Genomic DNA, 24,827 nt, shown 5'->3' with positions numbered 1-24,827 from the left:
CATTACCCCCTGAGGACAGTAGAGGAGGTTGTGGCAGAGATGCCAAATGCAAGAGTCTTCTCAGTGTTGGACACAAACCATGGGTTTTGGCAAATACAACTTGATGAGGACAGTTCAAAGTTGTGCATCTTTAACACGCCTTTTGGTAGGTACTGTTTCAAGCGGCTTCCCTTTGGTGCGTGATCTGCTCCGGAGGTTTTCCAGAAAAGCATTGCTCAGAGACCGGATGACCTGGAAGGAGTTGTGAATGTTATGGACGACATTCGAATACGGAGCATCAATCTCAAGTTGAACAAAGACAAGTGCAAGATTGGAATGACAGATATGATACATCGGATACATTCTCAGTGCAGAAGGCCTGAAACCAGACCAAGAGAAGGTCAGCGCAATAATGGACATGACACAACCACATGACAAACCTGCACTCATGAGGTTTTTAGGCATGATGCAGTACCTCTCAAAGTTCATTCCGAACCTGTCTGAAGTGAGTGCACCACTAAGGAAACTGTTGGAAGGTGATGTTGTGTGGCATTGGGAAACACTGCAGCAACACAGTTTTGAAAGTCTGAAAAAACTGGTAAGTGATGCCCCAGTGCTCAAGTTTTATGATGTCAACAAAGAAGTCACGTTGTCAGTGGATGCAAGCTCTAAAGGACTGGGAGCTGTAATAATGCAGGAGGGGCAGCCTGTGGCTTATGGATCCAGGTCTCTCACTGACACACAAGAAAAGATATGCACAGATAGAAAAATAACTATTAACTATTGTGTAAGGATGTGAGAAGTTCAAAAAGTATCTGTATGAGAAACAAGTACAGATGGAGTCTGATCATAAACCACTTGAGACAGTGTTCAAAAAAAGGACTCCACAAAGCCCCTCCCAGACTTCAAAGGATGGTGATGAGGTTGCAGGCTTTTGACTTGCAAGTGTCTTATAAGCCTGGTAAAGACTTGCATATTGCAGAAACACTGAGCAGAGCTTTTCTACAAGAACAGAATGAAAAACTACCGGAAGAGGAACTACAAGTTAACCTCCTAACAGAACACCTGCTGATCTCAGAAGAAAAACTACAGCAGAGGATGATGAACTACAGCTTGGGCTTCAATCAGGATGGCCTGAGCAGCAGAACCAAGTTCCGACTGAAATAAAGAAATTTTGGACGTTCAAAGTAGAACTCACTAGCCAGGGCGTCCGGAAAAAGAGGCATAGATATCCTCCTCTTGCTTCTCTGCACAGAAGTCCAGGAGGTGGAGGGAGCCGGTCATCAGACAGCACCATGTGTTGCAATGGCACCACCTGTTGGCCTGCAAAAAACTCATACAGGAAGTGCACTTGTTTCAAAGGAAACAGGAAGTGTGCACTCTATAAAAAGGAACGGGAGGTTCTTCCTTTTGTCATCGTCATAGCACACGTGCAAACTAACTTGTGATGCTTAAGACAGCAACGGCTGTAAGTCATTTATTATGTATGATTGCAAGGTGGCTAGCCCTTAGTTGTTTTGACAGAATGTGGTTGCAGAATCTGTATTTTGCACTTGCTTATCGTAGCATGTAGTTTAGCTTAGCTTAGCATGTAGCTTAGCATTTAGCTTAGCATAATTAGCTTAGCATTAATGTTATAAGTGTATTACAAGTGAAATTGATTACTTAATTATGTGAAGTTATTTATAGCACCTTGCTAATCTTCGCGTTTTCTTTGTTATAGTTTTTTACTCTGAATTCAACCTTGATGAATAAACAAGATCAACTGAGAACCTGACTCACTCATCATTTGAAGCGAGTTTGGCTGACTGTCGAACTGCGTACCCACACACGTAGGGAGGACAGTTACATCGGCCAACCGGAGCCAGGAGATCTGTGACTGGAAGTGCAGGAGTTCATGGATGAGCTTTTCCAGAGAAAGATGCTCAGTCTTTAGGCATGATAGTTCAGCAAAAAACAGGTTAGTGTTGTAACGTAACCCACATATAGGCTACTCAGCCTCTTAAGTGAACAATACACGGCCGAGAAAGGTTACATTTCACTACTGCGTGGGGCCAAAACGTCCGTCTAGGTCTCCTTTACTCCATTTCAAAAGAAACATGATGTTTAAGCTGGTGAAAAAGTGGATGAAAAGTTTCTCGATAAAAAGCAATGTCATGACACTATCCACACAGTTGTGCGCAGAGTGGGTAAAGACAGCTCTGACCTGAAAAAGGAAATGGGAGAGCCAGGATTTTATATTGTAATCATCTCTGCCAATGTGATCATGATTATTATCCTGTGCCACTTCAGCAGTTCCAACCATGCTCACCTGAGACAGTGGATCCTGTGTCCACTACCACACAGCCAGGGCTTGAATATATTCAGTCTGGGGAAAACATACCTGAGTTGGAGGAAGCACAATACCCTACAAATCAACAAGACAACTACATTGATGATCCACCTGTGGAGGATGCTGTCCCCTCACCTTTTCCAAGTGTTTCCAGCAATGATGAGGTAATGTGGCTGAGATGACAACACAGACGACTTAAGGTTTTCACATATGATAGACTTGGTATACCTACCTGTTACAATCTGAAAACACTGCAAAAACATACAAACTATAGGGTGCCGTGGATATACACTGTGCAGCCATACCACTTCCAGCACTTTTGGTACTAGAGTAGAAGTTCAAAGTAGAAACACTGCTCACCAAAGAAGATAGTTGTAACTGTACCGGTGGTCCTGAAATTGAGCCTGTTACTGATATTGTGAAATATGTATATTTGTTATTAATATTTGCATACTAATGTAACTCAATATAGACAAGTGGAGGTAACAGTCGCATATGTTTTCCACATTCCTCTTAACTACTATTATCCCTTATTTAAAACAGCAGGTAGTAATGAGGAAGCAAACCAGCAATCAAGCAGAAAGAGAAAAAAGTAGCAAAAGATGGGAAAAAAAGAATACAAAGTAGGTAGGAGGGATGTAAAGATAACCTCCATTTATGATTGAATTTTTACTTAATTAAAATTTAAGTTAATAAATACAAATTGTTATATATTTCTTTCTATTTCAGTTGTGTCATGAAAATAGAAAATATCCCTTTTCTTATTTTTTTTTCTAAGTAAGACTTTAAGTGCTATATTTCTTCTTTATAAATGGTGACACTGATCATAACAGAAGCTAAAAGCAGCCAAAAGTTAAAAAAACAAACAAATCACCATCGCGAGATATGTTTCTATGAGGGCTATGACTTTTTAGGTGAATTTCAAAATGGAACTTTAAGCAAACAGACACATATCAAGTCTTACAAAAAACAACAAAAAAGTATCAATGTATCAAGAACATGCCTTCAAAACTGTTATTTAATAGCGTAGTATTCAGAAACAAAGCACCCTGCTAAGTTTAGCAAACCAAGCAAGAGGAGATTTTCCAGCAGCTAGCAGGCTTTGTGCCCAGGCTACAAACAACCACACAAACATTCAAAAGGTGGTGAAGCAACTCATGCAACGTAAAAACACAAGCAAAACTTATCAATATAGACCACCGTATCAAAAGCATGAATAGTACACTTTAACTCAGAAGCTTTGTTTATAAAAAGCTGCATTTAAACCAACAAGCCAAGAAGAAGAAGTTGCACACCAACAGCAAGCAGACCTCCGCACAAACAGCAAACAGGTTTCTAAACAATGCAAAGTTCAATAAGTTCTAAAACTTTAAAAAGCCTCGGCGGGCTTTCTCACTCAGCAGCAGAAAAAAACACAGCACACAGAGATAAAGAACAAGACACAGCTCATAGCAAAACCTCCAAATCATCAACAGAACACAGCCAGCAGTTACACAAACAAACAAACAAACAAACACAGCAGCAGATGGGTTTAGCAAAGAAAACTGGACAGAGGAGATAGAGACAGAAAAATAAATAATGAAAAATGGACTCACATTTGGAAGTTTTTTTCATGGCAAAATGTTCCTGTTAAGAGAAGTTTATGAAGGTTAGTCATCAAGTAGAAAGACAGATAGGCTACCTAGAGAGACATAAAATGTAAAAAGGAAAAAGTATCTGACTTACTTCTTGAAAGTTTTCTCTTTTCTATAACGGTGTCGACGTGTCCCAGTCTTAAAGTTAAGACCCACTGCAGTTGTCACTGTGAAGTATAATTCAGCTTTTCCTTCCATATTTGCTACAGCAGGAAGCTAGCTGAACTATCCAGCATATTTTGTTGATATGCTCACTTATTGTTGTTTGTAGTGAGAAAGAAGTTTGACAAGCTTCATAATTCAGTTCATTGTCTTCTTTAGCTTGAAAATATCACTTTGTTTTACTGTATTTCCCTTAATTGACTTGAGACTCAATGTGTGACTGTTCTCAACTGCTTCCCTGCAGACAACTGACTTGTGGAGAGGAAACAACACAGCTGTAATCAATGACGGTTAACGAGAGGTCTTTCCTGTATTGGTGTCTGAGTATGCCAGTAGAGGGCCAGCATGAGCCTCACCAAGGGTACGTTCACAGTCTTCTTAATTTAGGAGCTCTTTACGGGCTTTATCATTATTATTTCAAGACATTAGGATTGTTGAAAATAAACTCCTGTGTAAATCACCTCGGTCTGCCTCAACCAAGAGATGAACACTCAACCTCTTGGTTAGGAGTCACCGCTCTTAACCGTTACACCACCATGTTGACTTCCTGTGATTGCTCTTTTAGGGGGTTTGTCCTTTCCATTTCAGCATTAGGACAGTTTAAAAACTTTTCCAAACAGGAAACAGATCAAGTCTGAGTGGGTGGATTGAGATTTGATCATTCAACTTCTTGGATGGGGTTTACTTGTCTTAACCACTTCGCCACCATGACATCTGCATTTGCTTGGTCTTTTAGGGGCTTTGTCCTTTTTATTTCAGGACAGTAGGATAGATCAAAAACATCTCCAGATACCCAGATCAAGGACATCTGGGATTTCATCACTCAAGCTCTTGGATGGGAGTCTCCTCTCTTAACCTCTACGCCACCATCACATCTCTGTTTCCTGTTTTAGGGGGGGTTGTCCTTTCCATTGCAGTACATTAGGCTTGTTTAAAATCATCTCAAATGGGAGACCAAGACTTGAACAATCAACTTTCTGGTTGTGAGGCAGCCATCTTATCCACTATGCCAACGTGCATTCTGTCTATTTAGGGGCTTTGTACTTTTCATTTCAGGACATTAGGATAGATCAAAATCTTCTCCTATGAGAGAATCCCAGATCCTGTCCGGATGGGGAGAACTGGGATTTGATAACTCAACCTCTTGGTTGAGAGTCTCCTCTGATGACCATTGTGCCAACACAAGTTGTGCCTTTGTTTGCTTTTTTGGGGGCTTTGTCCTTTTCATTTCAGGACATTAGGATCAATTAGCTATTTCTATAAAAAAAAAACACAATTTCCCAGTTTGGGATCAATAAAGTAATTATATTCTATTAAAATCATCTACAATGGGAGAATGTCTGGAAGGCCTCAACCAGGATTTGATAACTCAGCGTCATGGATGGGAGTCTCCTCTCTTATCCTCTACGCCACCATCACATCTCTGTTTCCTGTTTTAGGGGGTTTGTCCTTTCCATTGCAGTACATTAGGCTTGTCTAAAATCATCTCAAATGGGAGACCAAGACTTGAACAATCAACCTTCTGGCTGTGAGGCGACCATCTTATCCACTATGCCAACGTGCATTCTGGTGTTTTGTGTCTGTTTACGAGCTTTGTACTTTTCATTTCAGGACATTAGGATAGTTCAAAAGCAGGAACAGAATCAAAATCAGAATCATTTTTTATTGCCAATACATTTGCACATACTGGAAATTGACTTAGAAACCGAGATCAATGGATGGGCACAATAGGGATTTCATCATTAAACCTCTTGCATGGGAGTGTCCTCCTTCTCCACTTCTCCACCATGCCCTCTTTTGAGGGGGAGGGTTGCGTAAAGGAGTGGGAGGGTGTAGGGGTTGGTTTTGGGGCCTCAGTGTGTAACGAGAGAGGAGACCGGCGACATCTCCGGTTATTTTAACACACAGAGTGCTCATAGGATTCTGTCAACGGTAAGTTTAAAGTTTGAAGTTTGAAGTTTGAATGTTTTATTTATTTAGAGAAGAAGAAAAGTTTAAACGTTTTATCTAAAAAGATTTTCTGTTAACCTATATCAACATATTTCAGAGAAGTTTACTTACGACCTTAAATCCACTTTAAACTCTGATGAGCTGCTGCCGATTAAACGTTCTCTCTCGGTGCTTGGAGCCCCCAAAAAGGAGGAATGCGTTCGCGTATTTTGAAAACTTGTTATTGTTTATGAAATGAAAATAAAATAAGAATTTAATAACAACGATAACAACAAGCCCTTTTCATTTTAAATTGGTTTTACTGAATAGTTTTTGAGGTAATTCAAGTTTAATTTTCCTTAAATTTCAATGAGAACTTTGATATATTGGTCCTGAGTATTTTAAGAAGATTTTACTGTATAGTTTTTGAGATAATTAAAGGTAAAGTCTGCTAAAATTGCATAGAGACACTTTGATATTTTAGTCATATTTAATATTTTATTTTGAAAAATCTATGACAGGTGACAAAGATCTTTCAATGGATTCTTGTTCATCATGTCCCTGACTGTTATCCTGAGAATTTTCAGATGAATGGCGTTGGTCGCGTCAGCTACATAAGTTCATGACCGAACAACTTTTTTTCAGTTTTGTGGAACCCACACTTTGCTTTTGCACTTCCCAGCCACGGTAATCTGGAACCTGAACACATCATTTCAGTGTGAGTCCTGTAGGAACAGAGAAGAGGACACGATGTCTCCTGTGTGTGTGCTGCTGATGTTTGTGTGTCTGCAGAGAGGACAGGTGAGCACAGGTGAGTTCACATCACAGTCTGAGTCACACCTGAATCCTTATGGGGGGAGATGTTCTCGCCATAGTTTTGGTGCCTTAACGGACAGACTCTAGTGGACACTGGAGGAACTGCAGCTGTAAAGTTAGACATTTTAACATAGAGCTCTATGAGGACTGACTCACTGCAGGAGACAGACTCTAGTGGACACTGGAGGAACTGCAGCTGTAAAGTTAGACATTTTAACATGGGGCTCTATGGGGACTGACTCACTGCAGGAGACAGACTCTAGTGGACACTGGAGGAACTGCAGCTGTAAAGTTAGACATTTTAACATGGAGCTCTATGGGGACTGACTCACTGCAGGAGACAGACTCTAGTGGACACTGGAGGAACTGCAGCTGTAAAGTTAGACATTTTAACATGGAGCTCTATGGGGACTGACTCACTGCAGGAGACAGACTCTAGTGGACACTGGAGGAACTGCAGCTGTAAAGTTAGACATTTTAACATAGAGCTCTATGAGGACTGACTCACTGCAGGAGACAGACTCTAGTGGACACTGGAGGAACTGCAGCTGTAAAGTTAGACATTTTAACATGGGGCTCTATGGGGACTGACTCACTGCAGGAGACAGACTCTAGTGGACACTGGAGGAACTGCAGCTGTAAAGTTAGACATTTTAACATGAAGCTCTATGGGGACTGACTCACTGCAGGAGACAGACTCTAGTGGACACTGGAGGAACTCTGTGTCCGCTCTACTTTTCTTTCTGCAGCCGTCCCTGAAGTGCAGATTCTGAACCTCAAGGTGGAGTACGGAGAGTCAGCCATCTTGCCCTGTAATGGCTCCGCCTACCTGGGGGAGAAAGGGATCGTCAACTGGGAGACGAGTATGGGGAAGAAGGTGGCGATTCTGCGGTTTGTGGAGGAAAAAGAGTGGGAGATGTTTGAGGTTAGACACTGTTTGTAATGTATGTTTGCAGAAATCTTCTCGATAATGCGATATTCCTGATTGTTGTTTCAGTCGCTACAGCTTTAAAATCACAGCACTATAAACACCTCAATATCAGGACACTTTTGATTGACAGTCGTGTTTTCTCAGGTCCAGTCTGAGGTGCAGCTGCCGACAGATGAGCAGCTCCACGGAGGAGACTGGTCTCTGGTCCTTCAGCCGACCATGCTGAGGGACTCGGGGACGTATGAGTGCATCTGGGAGGGACAAAGACAAGCGATCATGTCCACAGTTTGGCTCACAGTGAACGGTGAGACAGAAGAACTGTCGCTTTAAAAATACATTCAGAATGTAATAGACTGATCTGCATGATTTCTGAACAAAAACACATTAGTGTAATTAAAACAGTGAGCAGGACTTTGTCTTATCGAAAAAAAAGACTGAGTCTGAGCAAAGTCTGCTCATGATGCAGATCCGTCCTAGTCTGTTCATCTCTTAATCCGATTTGGAACTTATGACAGAAATGAAAAATTAGGTAAAAAATGACAAAGGCAATGAATGAATTGTTTTGGTTCCTTATCTGTTTCACACACATTTCCTCCTTGGCTTGTACGGCCTCTAACACTTAAGAGGCGACCTCTGGCCGATGGAGACTCGGCTTCTCCATCCATCTCCCTTCAGACTCAAAGCCTGAAAACATGAAAGCACTGATGAAGTGCACAGTATTCATTCATCTCTCTGTTCCTCCTTACATGCTCCTCCCCCTTAAAGAGCCGCACATTGAGGACGGCCTGCTGTGTTTTGAAGGTGAGACAGTGACTCTGAAGTGTTACCTGTCGCTCTCCAGGAGTCAGAACCCCAGCAGTCTGCAGGTCGGGTGGACCAAGGACAGACAAACCTTAGTGTCGACAGGAGAAGAGGTATGAATACAGTTTTTATTACACATTGAACTTGACATGTATATTTGAGAGCATTGGGCCTAATATTTACAGATCTGGGCTCTAAATGACGATACGGTGAAAAAAGTGAAAGTCCTGTTTCATCACTGTAGTCTCTGTGAGGTTCCTTTCTGTAATTCTTAGAAGCTTCACTTTACTAAGCTCAACCTGCCAAATCAAAAAGCTTCCATCTCACTTTTCATCGACATCATCCAGAGAGATGATAAGCACCCTGATCTGTTGTCGCACCTTCTCTTTCAGCGTACCTACCCTGCTGACGACGCTCACCGTTTTCAAATATCTATGATTTCTACGGAAGAGTATCATCTCAAGATCAGCCCCACGCGGTTAGGCGACAACGGGGCGTACCACTGCTGGTATAAAACCAGGTCAGTATCCTTTATGTGTGAAGTCAGCGCTCATACAGAGTTCATTCAGCGAGCAGTGTTCGTGCTTCTGTTGTTTTAAATAATCTTTGTTTATACTTTCAGGGACTCTGAGTCGCCCAGGCCGGGGTTACCCAGCATATTCCATCTGTCTGTGCTGGAGTCGACCTTTAAAGGTATTCCAATGAAAGGACAACGAGGTTTTATCCTCTGATGTCTTTCAGCTTTGAGATAAAGTTGTAGCACTTCAGACGGACTCATTAAAAGACACATTATGCTCTCGTTCAAGCTGATGTGTTCTGCCAACAAACGACCAATCACTGCTCAAGCTAGGGTCACCATACGTCCCGATTTGACTGGGACCGTCCCATTTTCAAACACCGTGTCCCGAGTCCCCATGAAATATCTATAAAACACTAACATGTCCCGGTTTGGAACAGTACCATGCAGCCTATGAATATGCTGTTCTGCACACACTGCAGGTGTCCGTTTTCAGTCGGCCGCGATGGAAACGCAGACACACAAAGCCGGATTAAAACAACAAACACAAACGGTGGGTACAGACAGGAAGTAGAACTGTTGCGGTAAATATTTGGTGTCCCGATTTGTAGGTTTGAAAATACGGCCACCTGAGGTCAAACATGAGGCGTGAATCCTTCATGGACTCCAGACGTAGAAACTGGAAAACCTCAGGTTCCAGCTTCGTGTGTCAGGAAGTGAGCTCGGTGTTTGTAAATGGCTTTGAATTCATGAACGTTCTTCACCTTTTATTTCATCCACAACCACAGCATATACAGAAACCCATACCAGGCGGAGTTACGGGACGATAATAGTCACAGAAGACGACGCGACTGAAACCGTTACACCCTCAACTGATCTAAAAGCTAATGTTCTGGACGTTCACGCACAGCCAGCAAAAGGTGAATCTAACCCGAAATTTACCAAAGAACAATGCGCCGAAGCAGAAGACGACACTTAACAACGTAACCACCATTCTGCATGAGCTCCTTAAAAAACTACTCTGCACACCAAACCAAAACTTTGAGCTAAAAGAAGCTAAACCTTCTGAAGAGCTCAGAGGTTTGCTGCTCGTTCCCCGACTCTGCAATGACCTTTTACCCCTCAGGAGACTCACGTTAGCACCGGAGAAGAAGCTTTCTCGCTGAATTAATCTACCCGGGTATCCGCGGCCCACTCTGAATGTAAGGGCGCTCTCACACTAGGCCCAGATGCCCCGTAGCGTGCAACTTCACAAAAGCTTTGCTAAATGTTATCAGTATTTGGTTTTACTTGTCTGTTTTTTTTTTGCTGCTGCATGTTTCTGCACGCTGTTGTATTTAACATCTGATACTTAACATCCTTTTGCATGACTTTTTTCTGAAGCTGCAGTGTTTTGAGCTTTTAGGGCCACCATACCTGTGACCTCATGTTGATGATGTGATGATGTTTATGTTGTCACAACAGAGGCGCAGACAATGGCAGCCCTCCAGGAGACGGTGACGTCACATCCAGATGAAGGTGAGCGTTCAAAAACTTTTTTTAGTGATTGTGATTATATTACATTTAGGAGGGTTACCACGGCAACGACGTTCTCATGAAAGCTCCACTGAGGCGTTTCTACAGTGTTTAGTAGAAGTTAGTGGAGTCATCCACACGTCATGTTTAATCCCGATGTCTGTGATTGGATGGAACTCAAACCGTATTTCGTCTAACGTGTTCATCTGCCCACCTCAGTGACGACGTCCGAGTCTCTGCCCTGGGTTCGGATCGGGCTAATCGCTGGAGTCCTGCTGGTCACAGCGGTCGTTCTGTGTGTCCTGAAAGCTCGACAGAAAATATAAAAGAGGAAATGAGGATTAATGGATCGACCATTCTGTGAAATCATGATTGTATTTGAGAGTCTGCTGCAGACGAGCTTACCTGTTTGAATGAAGGTGTTTACGATGGTCGGACTCGCCAGAGATAAGAACGTGAACTGTTGATGTGGACGATATAAAAGTTAAAAAACAGAACTTATTTGGAAGCTTTGAGTTTGGTCCTTCACTCACTTTGTGAATGTCCAGAAGAAAGCCGATTTGAGGATTTCAAATTCTTTAAAAAAAATATTTACAGCCAACTCTTCAGAGTAGGGGAGGGATGAAGTATCAACACAGCTCCGCCCACTTCTCCAAATATGGTCACTTCCTTCTGAGTCATCAGCTCTTTAAACATATTCTATTTTTGGTAAATCAAACAGGGTCTCCCTCAGAGTGTCTCTAAATACAAACAAACGTTTACGTCGTTTTTCAGGTTGTCATGGTAGATACTGGTGAAGCTCAGGTGAACCCCGCCCTAACTCCTCCCCCTTTTTCTGGTCTAGTTAACTCTAAACATGACCCGTAAGTGACTAAATGAATATTAAGGTGTTGCAAAGAAGACTTGAAACTACAAATTGAGACCATAAAACTGAGACCTTGTGGAGTCGCCCCCTGCTGGAGATGAGAAAGAATGCAGGTACTTCTTACAGACGGTCTATGATATCGTCCCTTTTGCTTGTTTTCATTAAATTGAAAGAAAGGAGTTGTCAGACTGATACATCGCTCCTTAAAGAGACTGTAGGACTCTGTAGGGTTCAGGACTGAATCAGGAATGAGGAACAGGTGCGTCTTGCTTAGATTGAAATCCAATATAGAAACGAGTGTGCCAAAGCTGCGCTGTACGAGGCCGTCATACAATCCATACAAACCTGAGCAGCATTTCTCATTGACCTCTATGTGAGTGCAAACTCTGCACACGTTGAGGAGAAGCTTCATGAACTGTGCTGTGGGTTCGTCTGCAGAAACCGCTCCCTCCTGAAGGACAGACGTCATGGATGTAAACGTTCATGAATTCAGTGTCATCGTGACATTAACGCTCTGCAGTTAACACCTTCACACGCCTTGACCTCGCTCCTCTGATCTCTCACAGGTCTGAATGTCTGTCACGTTTAACGCCTCTCTTAAACTCCGCCCACTGTTTGCATCCAGCGATGACTCTCTCTATAACAAACGTTGGTTTTTACAGTCGTTCCCACCGCTCTCTCTAATGTGGTGAATTTAGACTGCAGTACCCCTTTTAAACACTAGGTGTCAGACCTACATATTGCTCCTTTTAAACTAAACATGAAGATATTCTTTGGTTCATAAACGACCTGTAAGAAAGTGTTTCTTGTTATGTGTTGAATTTAAATAAAGTTTTGTATCACCTGGTTTTTTTTGTGTTAAGAACTTTCTGTTCGTATCAATGTGTAAGTGACGCCTTCATGTGTGCAGAACATTATACAGTCAACGTATATTAATAGACTGTTCTAAGATACACACACACAGAGCTCGGTGTAAATGACATGACCCTGAGGGGTTCACGACCCAGAGACTTTGAGAGTTGCAGAGACTTTTTATTTATTCAGAGTGAAGCTCTCTCCAGTGTTTTGACTTTAGTCTGCAGTACCCATTTTCAACACTAGGTGTCAGAGTTACACATTGCTCCTTTAAAGTAAACACTAACCTGAGAGAGAGCTGCTCTGACTCATGATGACATCATGGAAAGTCACCTCCACATTCCTCCAGGTGAGAACTTTAACTGGCACCGACAGGTTCAGGTTGTGCAATAACTCCAGTTCTGACATGAAGCCCAGTGTTTGGGGATCGACTCCTAATCCTGCTGGGTAACACACCGAGTTATGTAACGGTTTAATACTTTAGATTTCTCAAACAAAGAGCGAGTTCAGCCTCTCACACGCTGGTTTCTGTTGTTCTCTGTACCGTGAACGAAAAGAAAGAATCCGCCTGTAAACATTTATAGTCTCCTCCTCCTTTTCTACTCGACATTTGATTCTTTCTGCAGCAGAAACAAAAACAAACAACTACACCGGTTAACCTAACGAGCATGTGTTTGCACTGTGGGAGGAAGCCGGAGTACCCGGAGACATGCACGGGGAGAACATGCAAAACTCCACACAGAGAGACTCCTGTCAGACGGGGATTCAAACCAGGAACCTTTTTAAGGGTTAAGTTGTTCCTGCAGCGCGCTAAGGGTTAATTTGTTGGCATGTCGGGCTGCAGAAATGTGCAGCTTTGGTCCTGATTACAGACTGAAGGTCGAGGCTTTAACCGGATCAAGAGAAGCAGGCCGACCTGCAGCGCGAGGAATGTCAGCGTGTTCACAGAGTATCTGCGGGGGGGGGGGGGGGAATATCACAACATGAACTGACTCACAGGTGAACGCTGGTAATGACAGTTTTATTCTAAGTGGCTTCAAAAAGCTGAAAATGTGAGTTTAGAGGAGCAAAGAAACATTTCAGAGCACCGTGAGCTAGGGCTGGGAAATATATGGAGTTTTTAAGATATATCGATATATTTTCAAACAACATATAGGGTAAGACAATATCGTTAATATGGATATAGTTTATGTTGCATTAAAATAATCCTCTCTCTCTTTTATTGTATTTAAGCAACATTTTTATTTTATAATATTACTTTTTAAATTCACAATCAGGTAGTTTATTTTTCTTGTGTTTTCACTGTTAATCAAATACATATCGATATAGATCTAGTATGTTTTGGTCCATATCTCCCAGCCCTACCGTGAGCATAGTGAAGTGCTGAACACGTTTCTGTTCTGTGTATTAGTCAGGATATGTATGAACATCTTATAGAAACATTTAAACACCCCCATAACCATCATAATAATAATCTGCTGGATAAAGACGACACAACGTTCTTGAGGCTTCAGATATCTTCTTCATTCGGCTGCACAAACATCCCGTCCTCTTTCACGAGGAATCAAAATGTTATTATTCCTCCTGTAAAAATGTCTGACGTCACAGAGATCGCCCCCGCTTTAAAAACACACAGGTGAGAGATTTAACCGCACAGGTCACAGGGAGTTGTTGCTCTACCTTGAAAGGTGATTCTCTCCGTCGACTTTGGATTCCAAATATGTTTGTTTTGTTCACACACACAATCTTTGTAGCACAGAAAATGAGCTGCGGTAGAACATCAACTCCCGGTTCTGTGAGGTAAAATCTGTGTTTGTAGAGAGTGATGTCACAGCTGTTACAACAACTTTCAGTAGACACACTTTGATCCATCTTAACCCTCTAACCCCTCTTAACTCCTGTCCCGTGTCAGTCCTGGTCTCACCCAAAGAAATGCGTCTTCGGTCTCGACCTGAAGGACGCCCGGGTCTCCAGCTCGTCGCTGTCCCTGAAGGACGTGCTGTGGAGGATCTGCGACGTCCTATCGCGGAGTCTCTGCAGCCTGGGCTTCATATTGCTGAACGACGACTTCCTCCTGACCGGTTTCTGTCGGGGCGGTCGATCCTCGCCGTCCACGCGGTCGGCGTCCTCCAGCTGAAGCCGCCTGAGAGGCTTCAGGTTGACCTTGGAGAACCGCCATCGTGCTCCCTCGCTGTGCGTCTGGTCCTCTGAGTTGGAGCGCGAGTCGTACGCTCCGATGATGTCACGGATGTCCACGCTGACGCTGTCGGTGAGGTACTGGCAGGCCTTTCTCCCACTGTAGTCCCTGATCTCCACGTCGGCGCCGTACGCCCCCACCAGAAGCTTCACCACCTCCATGTGATTGTGCATGGCGGCCACGTGCAGTGGCGTGTACCCCATGTTGGAGCGGGCGTCCACGCTGATGGGAACACCGTGCTGCTTGGCGAAGTTGATGATCATCGCGATGATCTCGGGTTTCCCGTGCTTCGCCGCCCAGTGCAGGCAGGTGAACCCGGTGATGAAGTCCTTCCTGAGGACGAGGCCCGGCTCGACGGCGAGGAGCCGGACTAAGAGGCTCCACTCGCAGTCAGAGGCGCACATCATCCACTCGTGCTCCAGCGGGTCCAGCGTCACAGACGTCCGGTCTTCGTCCGGACCTGAGATCAAGGAGGCGGAGTCACTGTCGCTCCTGCAGGAAAGGTGGATGGAGCCGCGGAACACCATGCTGCGTCTCACCTGGGGGGAGGAGCTCATCATCACCTGGATGAAATGCTTCCTGCTGCCTTTAGGGGAGCTGTTCCCCTCGCTGTCTGACAGACTGTATGCATCATCATCATCATCATCCTCCACCTGTCTGCTTCGCCTGGTCACCACCTCCGCCTCCACACTCTCCACCTGCCCTGCCGCGCCTACCTGTGCTGTGGGAGCGGTCTCTGCAGGTGCTGGCAGGTTGAACACAGATCCCTCCACAGGTAGAGGTGATGCCTGGATTACTGATATTTCTGGTATTTCTTGTACTTTTTTAGCCCGCTCCCTCGAGGACTCCTTCCTGTGAAGACTTCCTCTGTTCCCCATCTCACCTGAGCTGCTGTTCACTTCCTCAAACACACAGTCAGACCCCTCACTCTCCCCGCTGTCCTCTGCTGTGTCAGGTAGACTGCTTTCAGGTGAGGAAACACGCGGAAGTCTCACCTGGCTGTCACTTCCGAAACCTGATCCAGGTGCGTGAGGGGCCGGCTCCTCCGCCGCGTCATCGCCGCTCACCTGCGAGGCTGCGGGCTGTCTCTCTGCTGCCTTCACGGCCCCTCGGAACTTCTTCTTCATGCACACACACTTCACTCCGTCCTCCGTTTTCACGTAAGCCACGGTGTCCACGTACATTTTAAACCGGTTCCGGACTGCAGCCTTCTTCTGTGGATCCTCCGGGAAAACGGACCTGAAGTGCTCGATTAGCTCCGAGTTCTTCACTTTTCCGCCTCTCTCCTTCAGAAAGTCCAAAACGGCGTCCTGAGAACACTCCAACGCCATTTTTGAGAGTCACCCCCCGGGAGCTTTAACGGCGGGATAACGGTGTCAACATGCTCCCCTCCGCACCGTCACACCGACTAATCCATCCGCAAAGAAACGACGAAAGTAGATCCGTTATGATCCCGAGTGAACACCACTGTGACGCAGAGTTTCTCTGCATGCCTCATTTCTATGCTAGAGGCGTTCTCTGTCGCCTAGCAACCGAGACCCAGCGGACTGTACCATTCAGGCTCAGCGTGAGGGGGTCAACGAAAACATTATTCTTTTTAATGGTTTTATTTCATATTTTATTTACACCTTGGAATGTGATTTAATTTAGATTTTAATATCAGAATCCATAAAAGTGGTCCTTAAAAAAAGCAGCTTCAGAATGATGTCACCTGTTTGTGAATAGTCCAGCTTCAAACTTTGTTAAAAACTTAGAAAAATATATAATAAAATGAATAGTTTATTGTTTTTATTGGCTCATCAGTATTGAATATTCTTTATTTCTCTTCCTCTCAGAAAAAAAAACCTATTTTAGTATCTCGTTTGTTTGGTTATCTTCTATATTTACGTGTATTTTCTTAGTCTTCCTTCACAAACACACATCATTTTTTGTCTCAGTATTCTTATTATAATCTTTACTTGTCTTGTTAACACACTGCTCTCTCTCTGTTTAGGCTGAACATTTTAATTATCCTTAATCCTCATACGCCTGTTGAACTTTAATTTAACTGGATTGTTTGTTATTCAAACAGGACTGAAAAAGGCCGACACCCACCTGAGTCATCCAGGTGATCGCACTACAGGTAGATCAATGAATCACTGTGTTAGCACTTCAACAGACTCGAGTCGCATCATGTCCTTCAGAACCCAATTTTTATTCAAGAACAGCATACAAGTATTATTCTTCCCGCCTTTCCAATTTGTTGAGACTGCGCCCGCCAACTGGAGAGGCCAACACACACACACACACACACACACACACACACACACACACACACACACACACACACACACACACACACACACACACACACACACACACACACACACACACACACACACACACACACACACACACACACACACACACAGATCACTCAGCTGTGTGTTTTAAATCCTTCAGAGCAGGAAGGATGTCGTCCAGGTGACTCACACCTGAAACAAACACAACAACACTTCAGTGAGGTTTGGATTTGTTATTAATACGATTTTAACTTATCATCAGAGTCGCCGTGTTTGTCTGTGAATGAAACGTCTGACATGTATGACACGCTCGGTTGGAGATCTTTAAGCCACACCTCTCAGGCCGTTCATTTGGATTTACCTAAAGAGTCTAAAATGTCCAGAACGAGGGCGTGGAAAGCCGGGAAGAACTCTTCGTGTTCCTTCACTTTGACGACGATGCTGTGAAATAAAAACAAAAAACAGTCACTGTAGTTCTGCTGCTCCTGCAGGATGTTCAAATCTAAATGTGTGTGTGTTCTGTTTTTCTAAACCTGTCTATGTCATCGTCTCCAAGCACATTATGGAGGCCAGCTTTGAGCTCAGAGCAGGAAACCAGTCTGGAGACCTGGTGCACCACCTGAGCAGGAGGAGCTCTGCTGTCTGGAAAAGAGACAATCAACATCCTGTTCACCTGCAACACAAATCTACAACAGCCTTCTGGACTTTAAAAAACATTTCATACAAGCTACACTCTTCTGGAGTAGATAAAACAGTCCCTCAAACCTCAAGTCCTCCCAGGTAACGCTACTACAAGTGTTCCACAAGGGTCAGTACTTGGTCTCTCTCATCACTTATACACATAATTAGCCTACTGACTTGTGAAAACGGCCTACATGAAAACGTACGACTGTGGCTTTTTAAATTTAAAGACGATGCTTCAAAGGTCACCTAGCTCCAGGACGTCTCTCAGGTTCCTCATGGCGTTGGTCATCTCTCCCAGGCGGGTGTAGACCTCGTTCATACGGGGGTAAACTCCGCTGAGGGAGGTCACGTCAAACAATTTCTGGAAATGGGACACCATGGAGCCCAGAGTGAAGCGAGTCGGACTCCTGAGGACCTGAAGGACCCACAACATGCAGAGTGAGAAGCCAACATGAACGACTGTGGGTTTATTAAACACATGAGGGGGGCCGCCGTCATGAATGCAGAGGCTCAAAACACGGTGAAGTGCTGCACCTTCTCATCATCGGTGGACGCGTTCTCCAGCATGGTGTCCACCTGCAGCATCATGTCCTCCACCTTCACCGTCTCTGCACCTTCATCAAACGGCTGCCACGGCATCAGTCTGACAGTCAGATTATTTAAACTCTGCTGCAGGTCCTGCAAACACAGACACATGGTGCAGTCCATCACGCTCATGACTGAAGGATGAAACCAGTCTCCAGGGGTCACTATTTCTCCACAGAAGAGGATCTCACAGTGGGTACAACATTTTTAAAGACGTCCCCTGAGCAGGTTACTGAGGACTGACTTTTAAGCAGCATCGATTGTTTCCTGTTGCAGGCTCCCTTTCTCTCTTACTCCTCATCAGGCCCCTCTGCGTGCAGGTGTTGTTTACCTTCAGTAGGTGGAGCTGCTGAGCCCAGACCTCCACCGTGGGAACGAGAGTCTGAAACTCAGCCGGCTCCGGACCAGCGCTGGAAGCTTTCTGCCTGTGGAGCCGCAGCGGAGCTCTGGGATTGGTCGTAATTGTTCTGATCTCGTCCAATAACTAAAAGTCAGAAAGATTTTTATGTCAGATAAAAAGTTGATTTCAGAAAACGACATAAAGGTGACCAGCAGAAAGATGAAAACAGGACAACCTTGTGATAGTTGGAACACACGTCTCTGATGTCCTCACTCTTTTCAGGCCTGTTGTCTTCTTTAGGAAACCTGCAATGAAGTAATTACATCAAAAGAACTCTTGTTTACATGATTTTGTGTTTGCACTTGAATGCACCACGTGTCTCACCTCGTGTTATTGTATAATATCTCCAGCCGACGCAGTTTGTGTTTGTAGAACTTCACGTCCTTGAGTGTGGGTCTGCAAAAAGAAACACAATCAGCAAGAACCTGCAAGAGCCAAAAGCTGCAGTTCCTCCAGTGTCCACTAGAGTCTGTCTCCTGCAGTGAGTCAGTCCCCATAGAGCCCTAAGTGACCTCACAGTGGTAACATCCAATCGTGTGGTAGCAAATGATTTCTACTCTAAACACACCTGGTCTCCAGCTCTTGTTTTAACCGCTCCACCTCCGTCTTCAGCTCCTCTATTTGAGTTTTGCTCCCTCTCTGCTGCTCCTGGTACGCCTGTGAGGAGATGTTAACGTCAGCTGTTTCAGAGGCAGATTTATCTGAAAACAAACAGATGTGAGTTCACCTTGAGAACGGTTTTGAAAGATCTGGTCACATGGCTCGACCCTTTCCTGGTCTTCACATCATGGGTTACCTCAGAAGCTTCTGGTTCTCCTTTAAGAGACCTGCGGAGGGGAAGAACATCAGATTTATTTTTGGTCTTTAAATCATTAAAATCAGGTGAGATATGTAAGTTAGTGGGGATACCTGAGCTCGTCCAGCAGCTGACTCATTTTAGTCTCATAGAAGTCGATCACTTCCAAAACCCTGCAGGCGGAGAGCAGGTAAAATGTAACTCGTCTCATCTCTTTCTTAAGACAGAAGTGGAGGAGAGGAACGAATCACTCAATAAAAAAGTGTTCTTACTGCTGCTCTGTTGGAGCCTCCTGCCGGCTGACTTTGTCACAGACGAGCTGGAAGGTCTGCTTCTGTCGAGCCAATCGTCGCTCTTCTTCTTTGATGGTGAAATAAAGTTTCCTCTGCAGCTGAGCCGTTTCCTCCTTTTGTCTGCTCAACTTCTGCTGCAGAGAGTGACACAGCATCTGAGGAGGAGAACGATCAGTCCCAGAAGGTTTTGACAAGATCAGTGTGAAAAGCTTAAAATTCACATTTGCCTGTTTGATACCAGGGCAACAAAAATAGAAATCCTAGACACCCACAGTTCAATAATTTATGATTTTGAATAATCACAGCTCAAAACTCCTCAAATTTGTCTTAATTTCAATTTACAAAAGTGTGCAGGAGTTTCCTGCAGTATTTCTGAGTTTGTCCCCACATGTTTGAAGAAGACGCTAACGAATGGACAGACCTGTGCTTCCAGTGCTTCCTGCCTGTCCTGCTGCAGCTGCTGACTGTGGCTCTGCTGTTGGACGGCCTTCCCGATGCAGCGGTCCTCCAGGTCCTGGACTCTGGTCTTCACCACGTCCAGCAGCCCCTCCAGCTCCGAGACCCTCTGAGACTGCTGAGCCGACCGACTCATGTGCTCCTGAACGTCTTCTCTGGAGACGGAACATTTTCAAACCTGGTTTTTACGTGACTCAAAGAGGAACAAAATGTTTCTGAATGTCTCCGGTAGATGAAGTTGCAGGTTGCTGGTCTACCTCTGCAGACATTTCTTAGTTACTTTGTGATATTGTTTGACTTGTGCAGCAGCAGCAGACTTCAAACTCCCGTCTTCTGTGAGGTCAAATTACTGTTTTTTAAATTGGGTCGACTTTGAAGCTGCTTTATGGATAAACTAAATGAATCTTCCTCAATCTCAAATTGCCGCCGAGGATCACGTTGCCTACACTAAAGCCCAAAGATCTACTGGAGCCAATCAGAAGCGGTTTTGAACTTCAGATCTCACCGGGGGATCATGGCGGTTTATAACGACAGTATTTGTTTTAAGGTGAAATGTGAGCCGCAGTGTTACAGTCAGCTGGTTTGTCTATCATCAGGCTGAGTCTTCATACCTGCACTCAGGTGTATCTGTGTGACAGGAGGACAGGTGGTCGACACACTCGGCAGATACATTATTAAACAGATACCAACCACACACTGCAGGTATGCCTATACATCAGTACATTTAAACTCTCAGTTTTCACATCGAAAAGCCAAAGAAATGCCAGAAGCTTTAAAAAATGTACTCCAATTACTTCACTGAATTTCATTTTTTAATCAGCAAGTTTATTTTGGTAGATTCTTGAGAAAAATCCCAAGAATCAAATCTCTGAATATTCGGAGCATTAATGTTATCATATTAAATTAATTGAGTAGTGAAGGAACAATCCCCCCCTCCCCCTGCCCCATTCTATTTACAGTTTTATTTTAATTTTATTATTACATTTTTTATTTATTTATTTATTATTTTTTATTATTATTTTTTATTTTTTTAATCTTAATTTAATTATCTTTTCTCTCTTCGTACCTTTTCTTTGGATTTTTATCTATTTTTATTTTATTTCATGTTGTATTCTTGTATGTTTAAAAAAAAAAATTCTATATAAAAATGTGCCAGGATGAACAAAATTTGTGATGAAATATGACAACTTGTAATGAAGTAAAACAGCCTGCAATAAAGTATTAAAATATTTTTTTTTTTTATCATTGTTGATGAACTGTTGCTGTGACTGATTGAACCCGAGGAAGGCGAAGCATCGGGGTTGTGTATATTTTTCTTGTGGGATTAAAAGACTGGAGCATGTTTGTCTCACTTGAGCTGGTTGTTGGTCTTGATGAGCTCCTGGATGAGCGTCTGTCGTCTCTCCGAGTCTGTGAGCATCGTCCTCAGAGTCTGTCTCATCTCAACCGCAGACTTCTTATCCAGCAGAACCAGATCTAAGACCAAATAAACATCACTTATATGACACAGTTTGTAGCACACATAAGGCTGGACTATGTGCTTTAGGGAAAGGACAGGAGAAAACACAAGATGTTTAAAGATGTAATAATTACACAACCTGCACATATTTAGATAAAACAAAGTAAAGACTCACCGTTGAGGTTCTTATTCTCTGCCGGATCAGTGAAGTACATCGCTTTAAAGCCATGATGCTGCAGGAGTTTGTTCACAACATCCCACTCTACCTGCTCCTGCTGCAAGACAAACAGAGGCGATAAATAAGAAACACTCAAACTTATAATAACACAGAACACACGTGAGCTCTACCTGAAACTGCCTGAAAGTCCACAGATAAACAAAAGTCTTATTCTCTGCTTGTAGAAAATGAGATGTCCCACTGTGCATGTCCATTCTTAACTCCTCTCAAGCATCACTATCACCACTGCATCACCTGAGTGCCTTTCTTCATTAAGGTGCAACTGGTGATCAGGTTTCTGCAGCTTTCACAGCATCCCCCCTCCCCTCCCCTCCCCACACACACCAGCTGACTATAACACACACACAGTGTACATGCTGACTCACCTGATCCATCATTTCAGCCCACTGCAGGAGAAAGAAGAAGATGCACGCGTTAGTTTTAAGACTTAAAAGTTCCCAGCCATTTCTTACGCCGAACTCCGTTTAAAATCAGTCAATTTAAAGAAGTTATACAGCGCATTAAAACACAAACATCACAAAAAAAATTAAAACCACTAAAATGAATCTTGAGGTTGTTTTAGATAATTCGGCATTTAAATGCTGTCTGTATGTTATTACAGTAACATTATACGGACCTTCTTATTTGAGCGCTTCTCCGCGATAACAGACGAGCCTGTAAATGACTTTAGCGTTCCTGGCTACATGCTGCGCGGAACTCCATTTAAAATACAGGCAATTTAAAGAAACTGAGCAGCGAATTACGAAGAACAGTCACTTACTATGTGAAAAAACACCTTAAATGAATCGTGAGTTCATTTTAGAAAAATCGGCACTAAAATGGCATCATTATTTTATTACAATAACATTAAAAAGACCTTTTCTTTAAGCCTCGTTTAAGCACTCTGTAAGAAAGTTAGCATGTAGCTTCACGTTAGCTTCTGTCGCTACAACTTCATTTTAGCAGTTAATACGTCACTGTAAGCGGATTTAATAAAGAACAATACCGGAATAAGTGACCCGGTAAGTTGCCGGATAGTTTTTTTTCCGTTATATGCTGCTACTGTCAAATTACGGATGTTTATTATTGTATTTACTTTACGTGCCGGAGGACGGAAGTCTCTTCCGTATTTCAAACAAGTGCGTAATAATATTCAGCCAATCGGAGGTGGGTATTTGTCTCTCTGACCAATCGCTGTTCAGGACCGATATCAACGTAGCACACATGATGAGAAAACATATATCTGCGTTATTAAAGCTAAATTTAACATTTTATGAAACAGAAAACCATAAACTACATGACATTTTAAGAACATTTAACAATGCAGTTTATTTTAATGACTTCAAAAGTGCTGATAACTTATTTTAAAGTCTTTATTTATCTGCTTCTGTAGTTAACAAAAGTGACCACAAGGGGGCAGAAATGTTCCACCACATCTTAAACCTCATTTATAAATTTGACATGTATTAAAAAATGAATCCATGAGGGTTTAAAAACGCTTTTTTTTAAACTTAATTTGTAATAGATTACTTCAGCTGGATTGAATTTCCAATTAAAAGAATACAAAATCCAAACTTTGCTTTAAGAAATAAATTAAAAAGAGATTAAAGACTCTTTTCTTCCTCTGCTTCCAAAACAGAAATTAAAATTCAGACCCTGCATGGACTCGAAGGTCCCACATATTACACACCTTTGCTGTGATTTACATCAGGTGATGACATCATCAGGGAGCTGAGCCCATACCACCCTCCACCTGAAAACATCAATTTTAATATTAATCACTTCGATCCTCCTCTTATTGATTACTAATGAATCATGATATATTACCTTAAAAAGACCATAGGATTTGAATTTCACTGTTTGATGGATCTGATGCAGTTGGTTTTATATCGACTGGTACCAGAATTAATAAATGAAGGTAGAATAATGAATGTGCAGAGTCCAGATTTCATGAATAAGTATTACATCATTCTTCTTCTTCTCTTATTTCTCTTCTTTCTTCTTTCTAAGAAAATAATATAACATTAAAAGGCAGAAAACTTGTCTGGTGGTGCAGTGGTTAGTGCTGTGGCCTCACAGCGAGGAGGTTCCTGGTTAGAATCCCCGTCTTAAAGGAGCCTCTCTGTGTAAAGTTTGCATGAAACAGACGGCGGTTGAAACATCAGCCTCACACAGGGCACCATTAAGCCTCTAATGGGCTTTGATATCCAGAGGGAGGCGGGTGAGTTAGGTGAGGCGGGACTAATGAGGAGTATTCCTGATGGATGGACGACCTCAGCCACCTAGCAGCAGAGCGAGAGAGAGAGAGAGGGAGGATGGGAGATCTGCTGAAATCAGCTCAAATAAAGAAAGAGAGAAAGTCATCAATCTCACAGAGAATCGACCTGTTTCACAAATTGTGTGACGACTCATGGATCCCAACAATGCCATCACATGACTGACATAAATACTAAACAAAAACTAGAGATTTATTTAAGGGCCCAATCCAATCCATCAGGTAGTGAGCCCCACTTTACCCCCTCTGCTACGCCCATGCAGAAACCACAACTTTTTTTTAGTTTTATTTGTAGTTCTGGTACCTCAACAACCAAACTGTGACCTTTTGTTTGTAGCGTGCACCAAAGATACCTGCTCACAGTGAGGTGAAGCATTGACTTCTCTTTTCTTGCAAACAAATAAAGTAGTAAAAGGAAAGACTCTAATTTTCTGGGAACGCAGGAACTTAATTTGCGGATGTTTTGGAGCAGGTGGAGGAGTATGAAGAGCGCTCACCTTGAAGCTCTTTTCTCTCGCTTACATCCCGACTCTATCACCTCCAATCATCTCTAAACTTCGCCTCCATGCAGAGCCGGAGCTTCTGTTCATACAGAAAGGTCCGTCATTTTAAAGGGGGAGGAGGGGGGAGAGGGGTGGGGTGATGACGGGCTGTCCCCTGGTGATGCACAGAGGACAGGTAATCCACAGTGAGATTATCAGACTCTCTCATGTTGCACAGGTGCAGGTGGCTGATAGGACTCAAAGTGAAAGTGTGCAGACGGCCCAGAGGACAGATTTAGATGTGAGCAGATAAACAGAAGCTGCTCGGAGTTTCATGTCAACAACAACAAAAGGAGAGGGCCGCG

At 43.3% G+C, this 24,827-nt stretch overlaps 3 protein-coding genes and 1 long non-coding RNA gene across 9 annotated transcripts; 2 read left to right on the top strand and 2 right to left on the bottom strand.

Annotated features, from left to right (window-relative positions):
- Positions 1-5,955: 5,955 nt before the first annotated feature.
- On the top strand, positions 5,956-9,315 carry LOC132959886 (uncharacterized). The gene is made up of 7 exons (XM_061033135.1): positions 5,956-6,039; positions 6,719-6,847; positions 7,602-7,777; positions 7,928-8,087; positions 8,549-8,697; positions 8,977-9,104; positions 9,207-9,315. Exons 2-7 carry the CDS (start codon positions 6,787-6,789, stop codon positions 9,313-9,315), a joined length of 783 nt encoding a protein of 260 aa, XP_060889118.1. The 5' UTR covers positions 5,956-6,039; positions 6,719-6,786.
- Positions 9,316-9,722: 407 nt separating this feature from the next.
- Positions 9,723-12,327, top strand: LOC132959607 (uncharacterized). The gene is made up of 3 exons (XR_009667047.1): positions 9,723-10,021; positions 10,566-10,619; positions 10,836-12,327. It is a non-coding gene; the product is annotated as an uncharacterized LOC132959607 (long non-coding RNA).
- A 1,011-nt stretch (positions 12,328-13,338) lies between these two features.
- Positions 13,339-16,123, bottom strand: LOC132959606 (ankyrin repeat domain-containing protein SOWAHC-like). Its single transcript, XM_061032736.1, has one exon. The coding sequence runs from the start codon at positions 15,862-15,864 to the stop codon at positions 14,257-14,259; it is 1,608 nt and encodes a 535-aa protein (XP_060888719.1). The 5' UTR covers positions 15,865-16,123; the 3' UTR covers positions 13,339-14,256.
- A 585-nt stretch (positions 16,124-16,708) lies between these two features.
- On the bottom strand, positions 16,709-22,883 carry cep70 (centrosomal protein 70). Of its 6 annotated transcripts, none has more exons than XR_009667023.1 (18): positions 22,802-22,883; positions 22,092-22,112; positions 21,664-21,763; positions 21,382-21,505; positions 19,995-20,184; positions 19,553-19,728; positions 19,394-19,453; positions 19,212-19,311; positions 19,053-19,141; positions 18,809-18,880; positions 18,660-18,729; positions 18,416-18,568; positions 18,034-18,177; positions 17,746-17,914; positions 17,349-17,457; positions 17,177-17,256; positions 16,871-17,007; positions 16,709-16,794 (listed from the first exon to the last, which is right to left on the bottom strand). XR_009667023.1 is itself a non-coding variant. In XM_061032504.1 (18 exons), exons 2-17 carry the CDS (start codon positions 22,101-22,103, stop codon positions 16,946-16,948), a joined length of 1,710 nt encoding a protein of 569 aa, XP_060888487.1. In that variant the 5' UTR covers positions 22,104-22,112; positions 22,802-22,883; the 3' UTR covers positions 16,709-16,794; positions 16,903-16,945. The 6 variants fall into 6 exon arrangements, 5 of the variants coding, with proteins under 5 accessions (XP_060888487.1, XP_060888485.1, XP_060888486.1 ...); XM_061032504.1 differs by having other exon boundaries at positions 16,903-17,007; XM_061032502.1 differs by having other exon boundaries at positions 16,709-17,007.
- Positions 22,884-24,827: the final 1,944 nt, after the last annotated feature.

The sequence above is a fragment of the Labrus mixtus genome, chromosome 24, assembly GCF_963584025.1.
Source record: "Labrus mixtus chromosome 24, fLabMix1.1, whole genome shotgun sequence".
Taxonomy (NCBI): domain Eukaryota; kingdom Metazoa; phylum Chordata; class Actinopteri; order Labriformes; family Labridae; genus Labrus; species Labrus mixtus.
This window is presented reverse-complemented; position numbering and strand designations above follow the sequence as displayed.

Coding starts and splice junctions, on each gene's coding strand:
- LOC132959886 (XM_061033135.1), top strand. CDS start 6,787: ATGTCTCCTGTGTGTGTGCTGCTGATGTTTGTGTGTCTGCAGAGAGGA. Junction 7,778..7,927: donor AAGAGTGGGAGATGTTTGAG/GTTAGACACTGT, acceptor GTGTTTTCTCAG/GTCCAGTCTGAGGTGCAGCT. Junction 8,088..8,548: donor AGTTTGGCTCACAGTGAACG/GTGAGACAGAAG, acceptor TCCCCCTTAAAG/AGCCGCACATTGAGGACGGC.
- LOC132959606 (XM_061032736.1), bottom strand. CDS start 15,864: ATGGCGTTGGAGTGTTCTCAGGACGCCGTTTTGGACTTTCTGAAGGAG.
- cep70 (XM_061032502.1), bottom strand. Junction 20,185..21,381: donor AAGACCAACAACCAGCTCAA/GTGAGACAAACA, acceptor TTCCGTCTCCAG/AGAAGACGTTCAGGAGCACA. Junction 18,730..18,808: donor ATATTATACAATAACACGAG/GTGAGACACGTG, acceptor ACTTCATTGCAG/GTTTCCTAAAGAAGACAACA.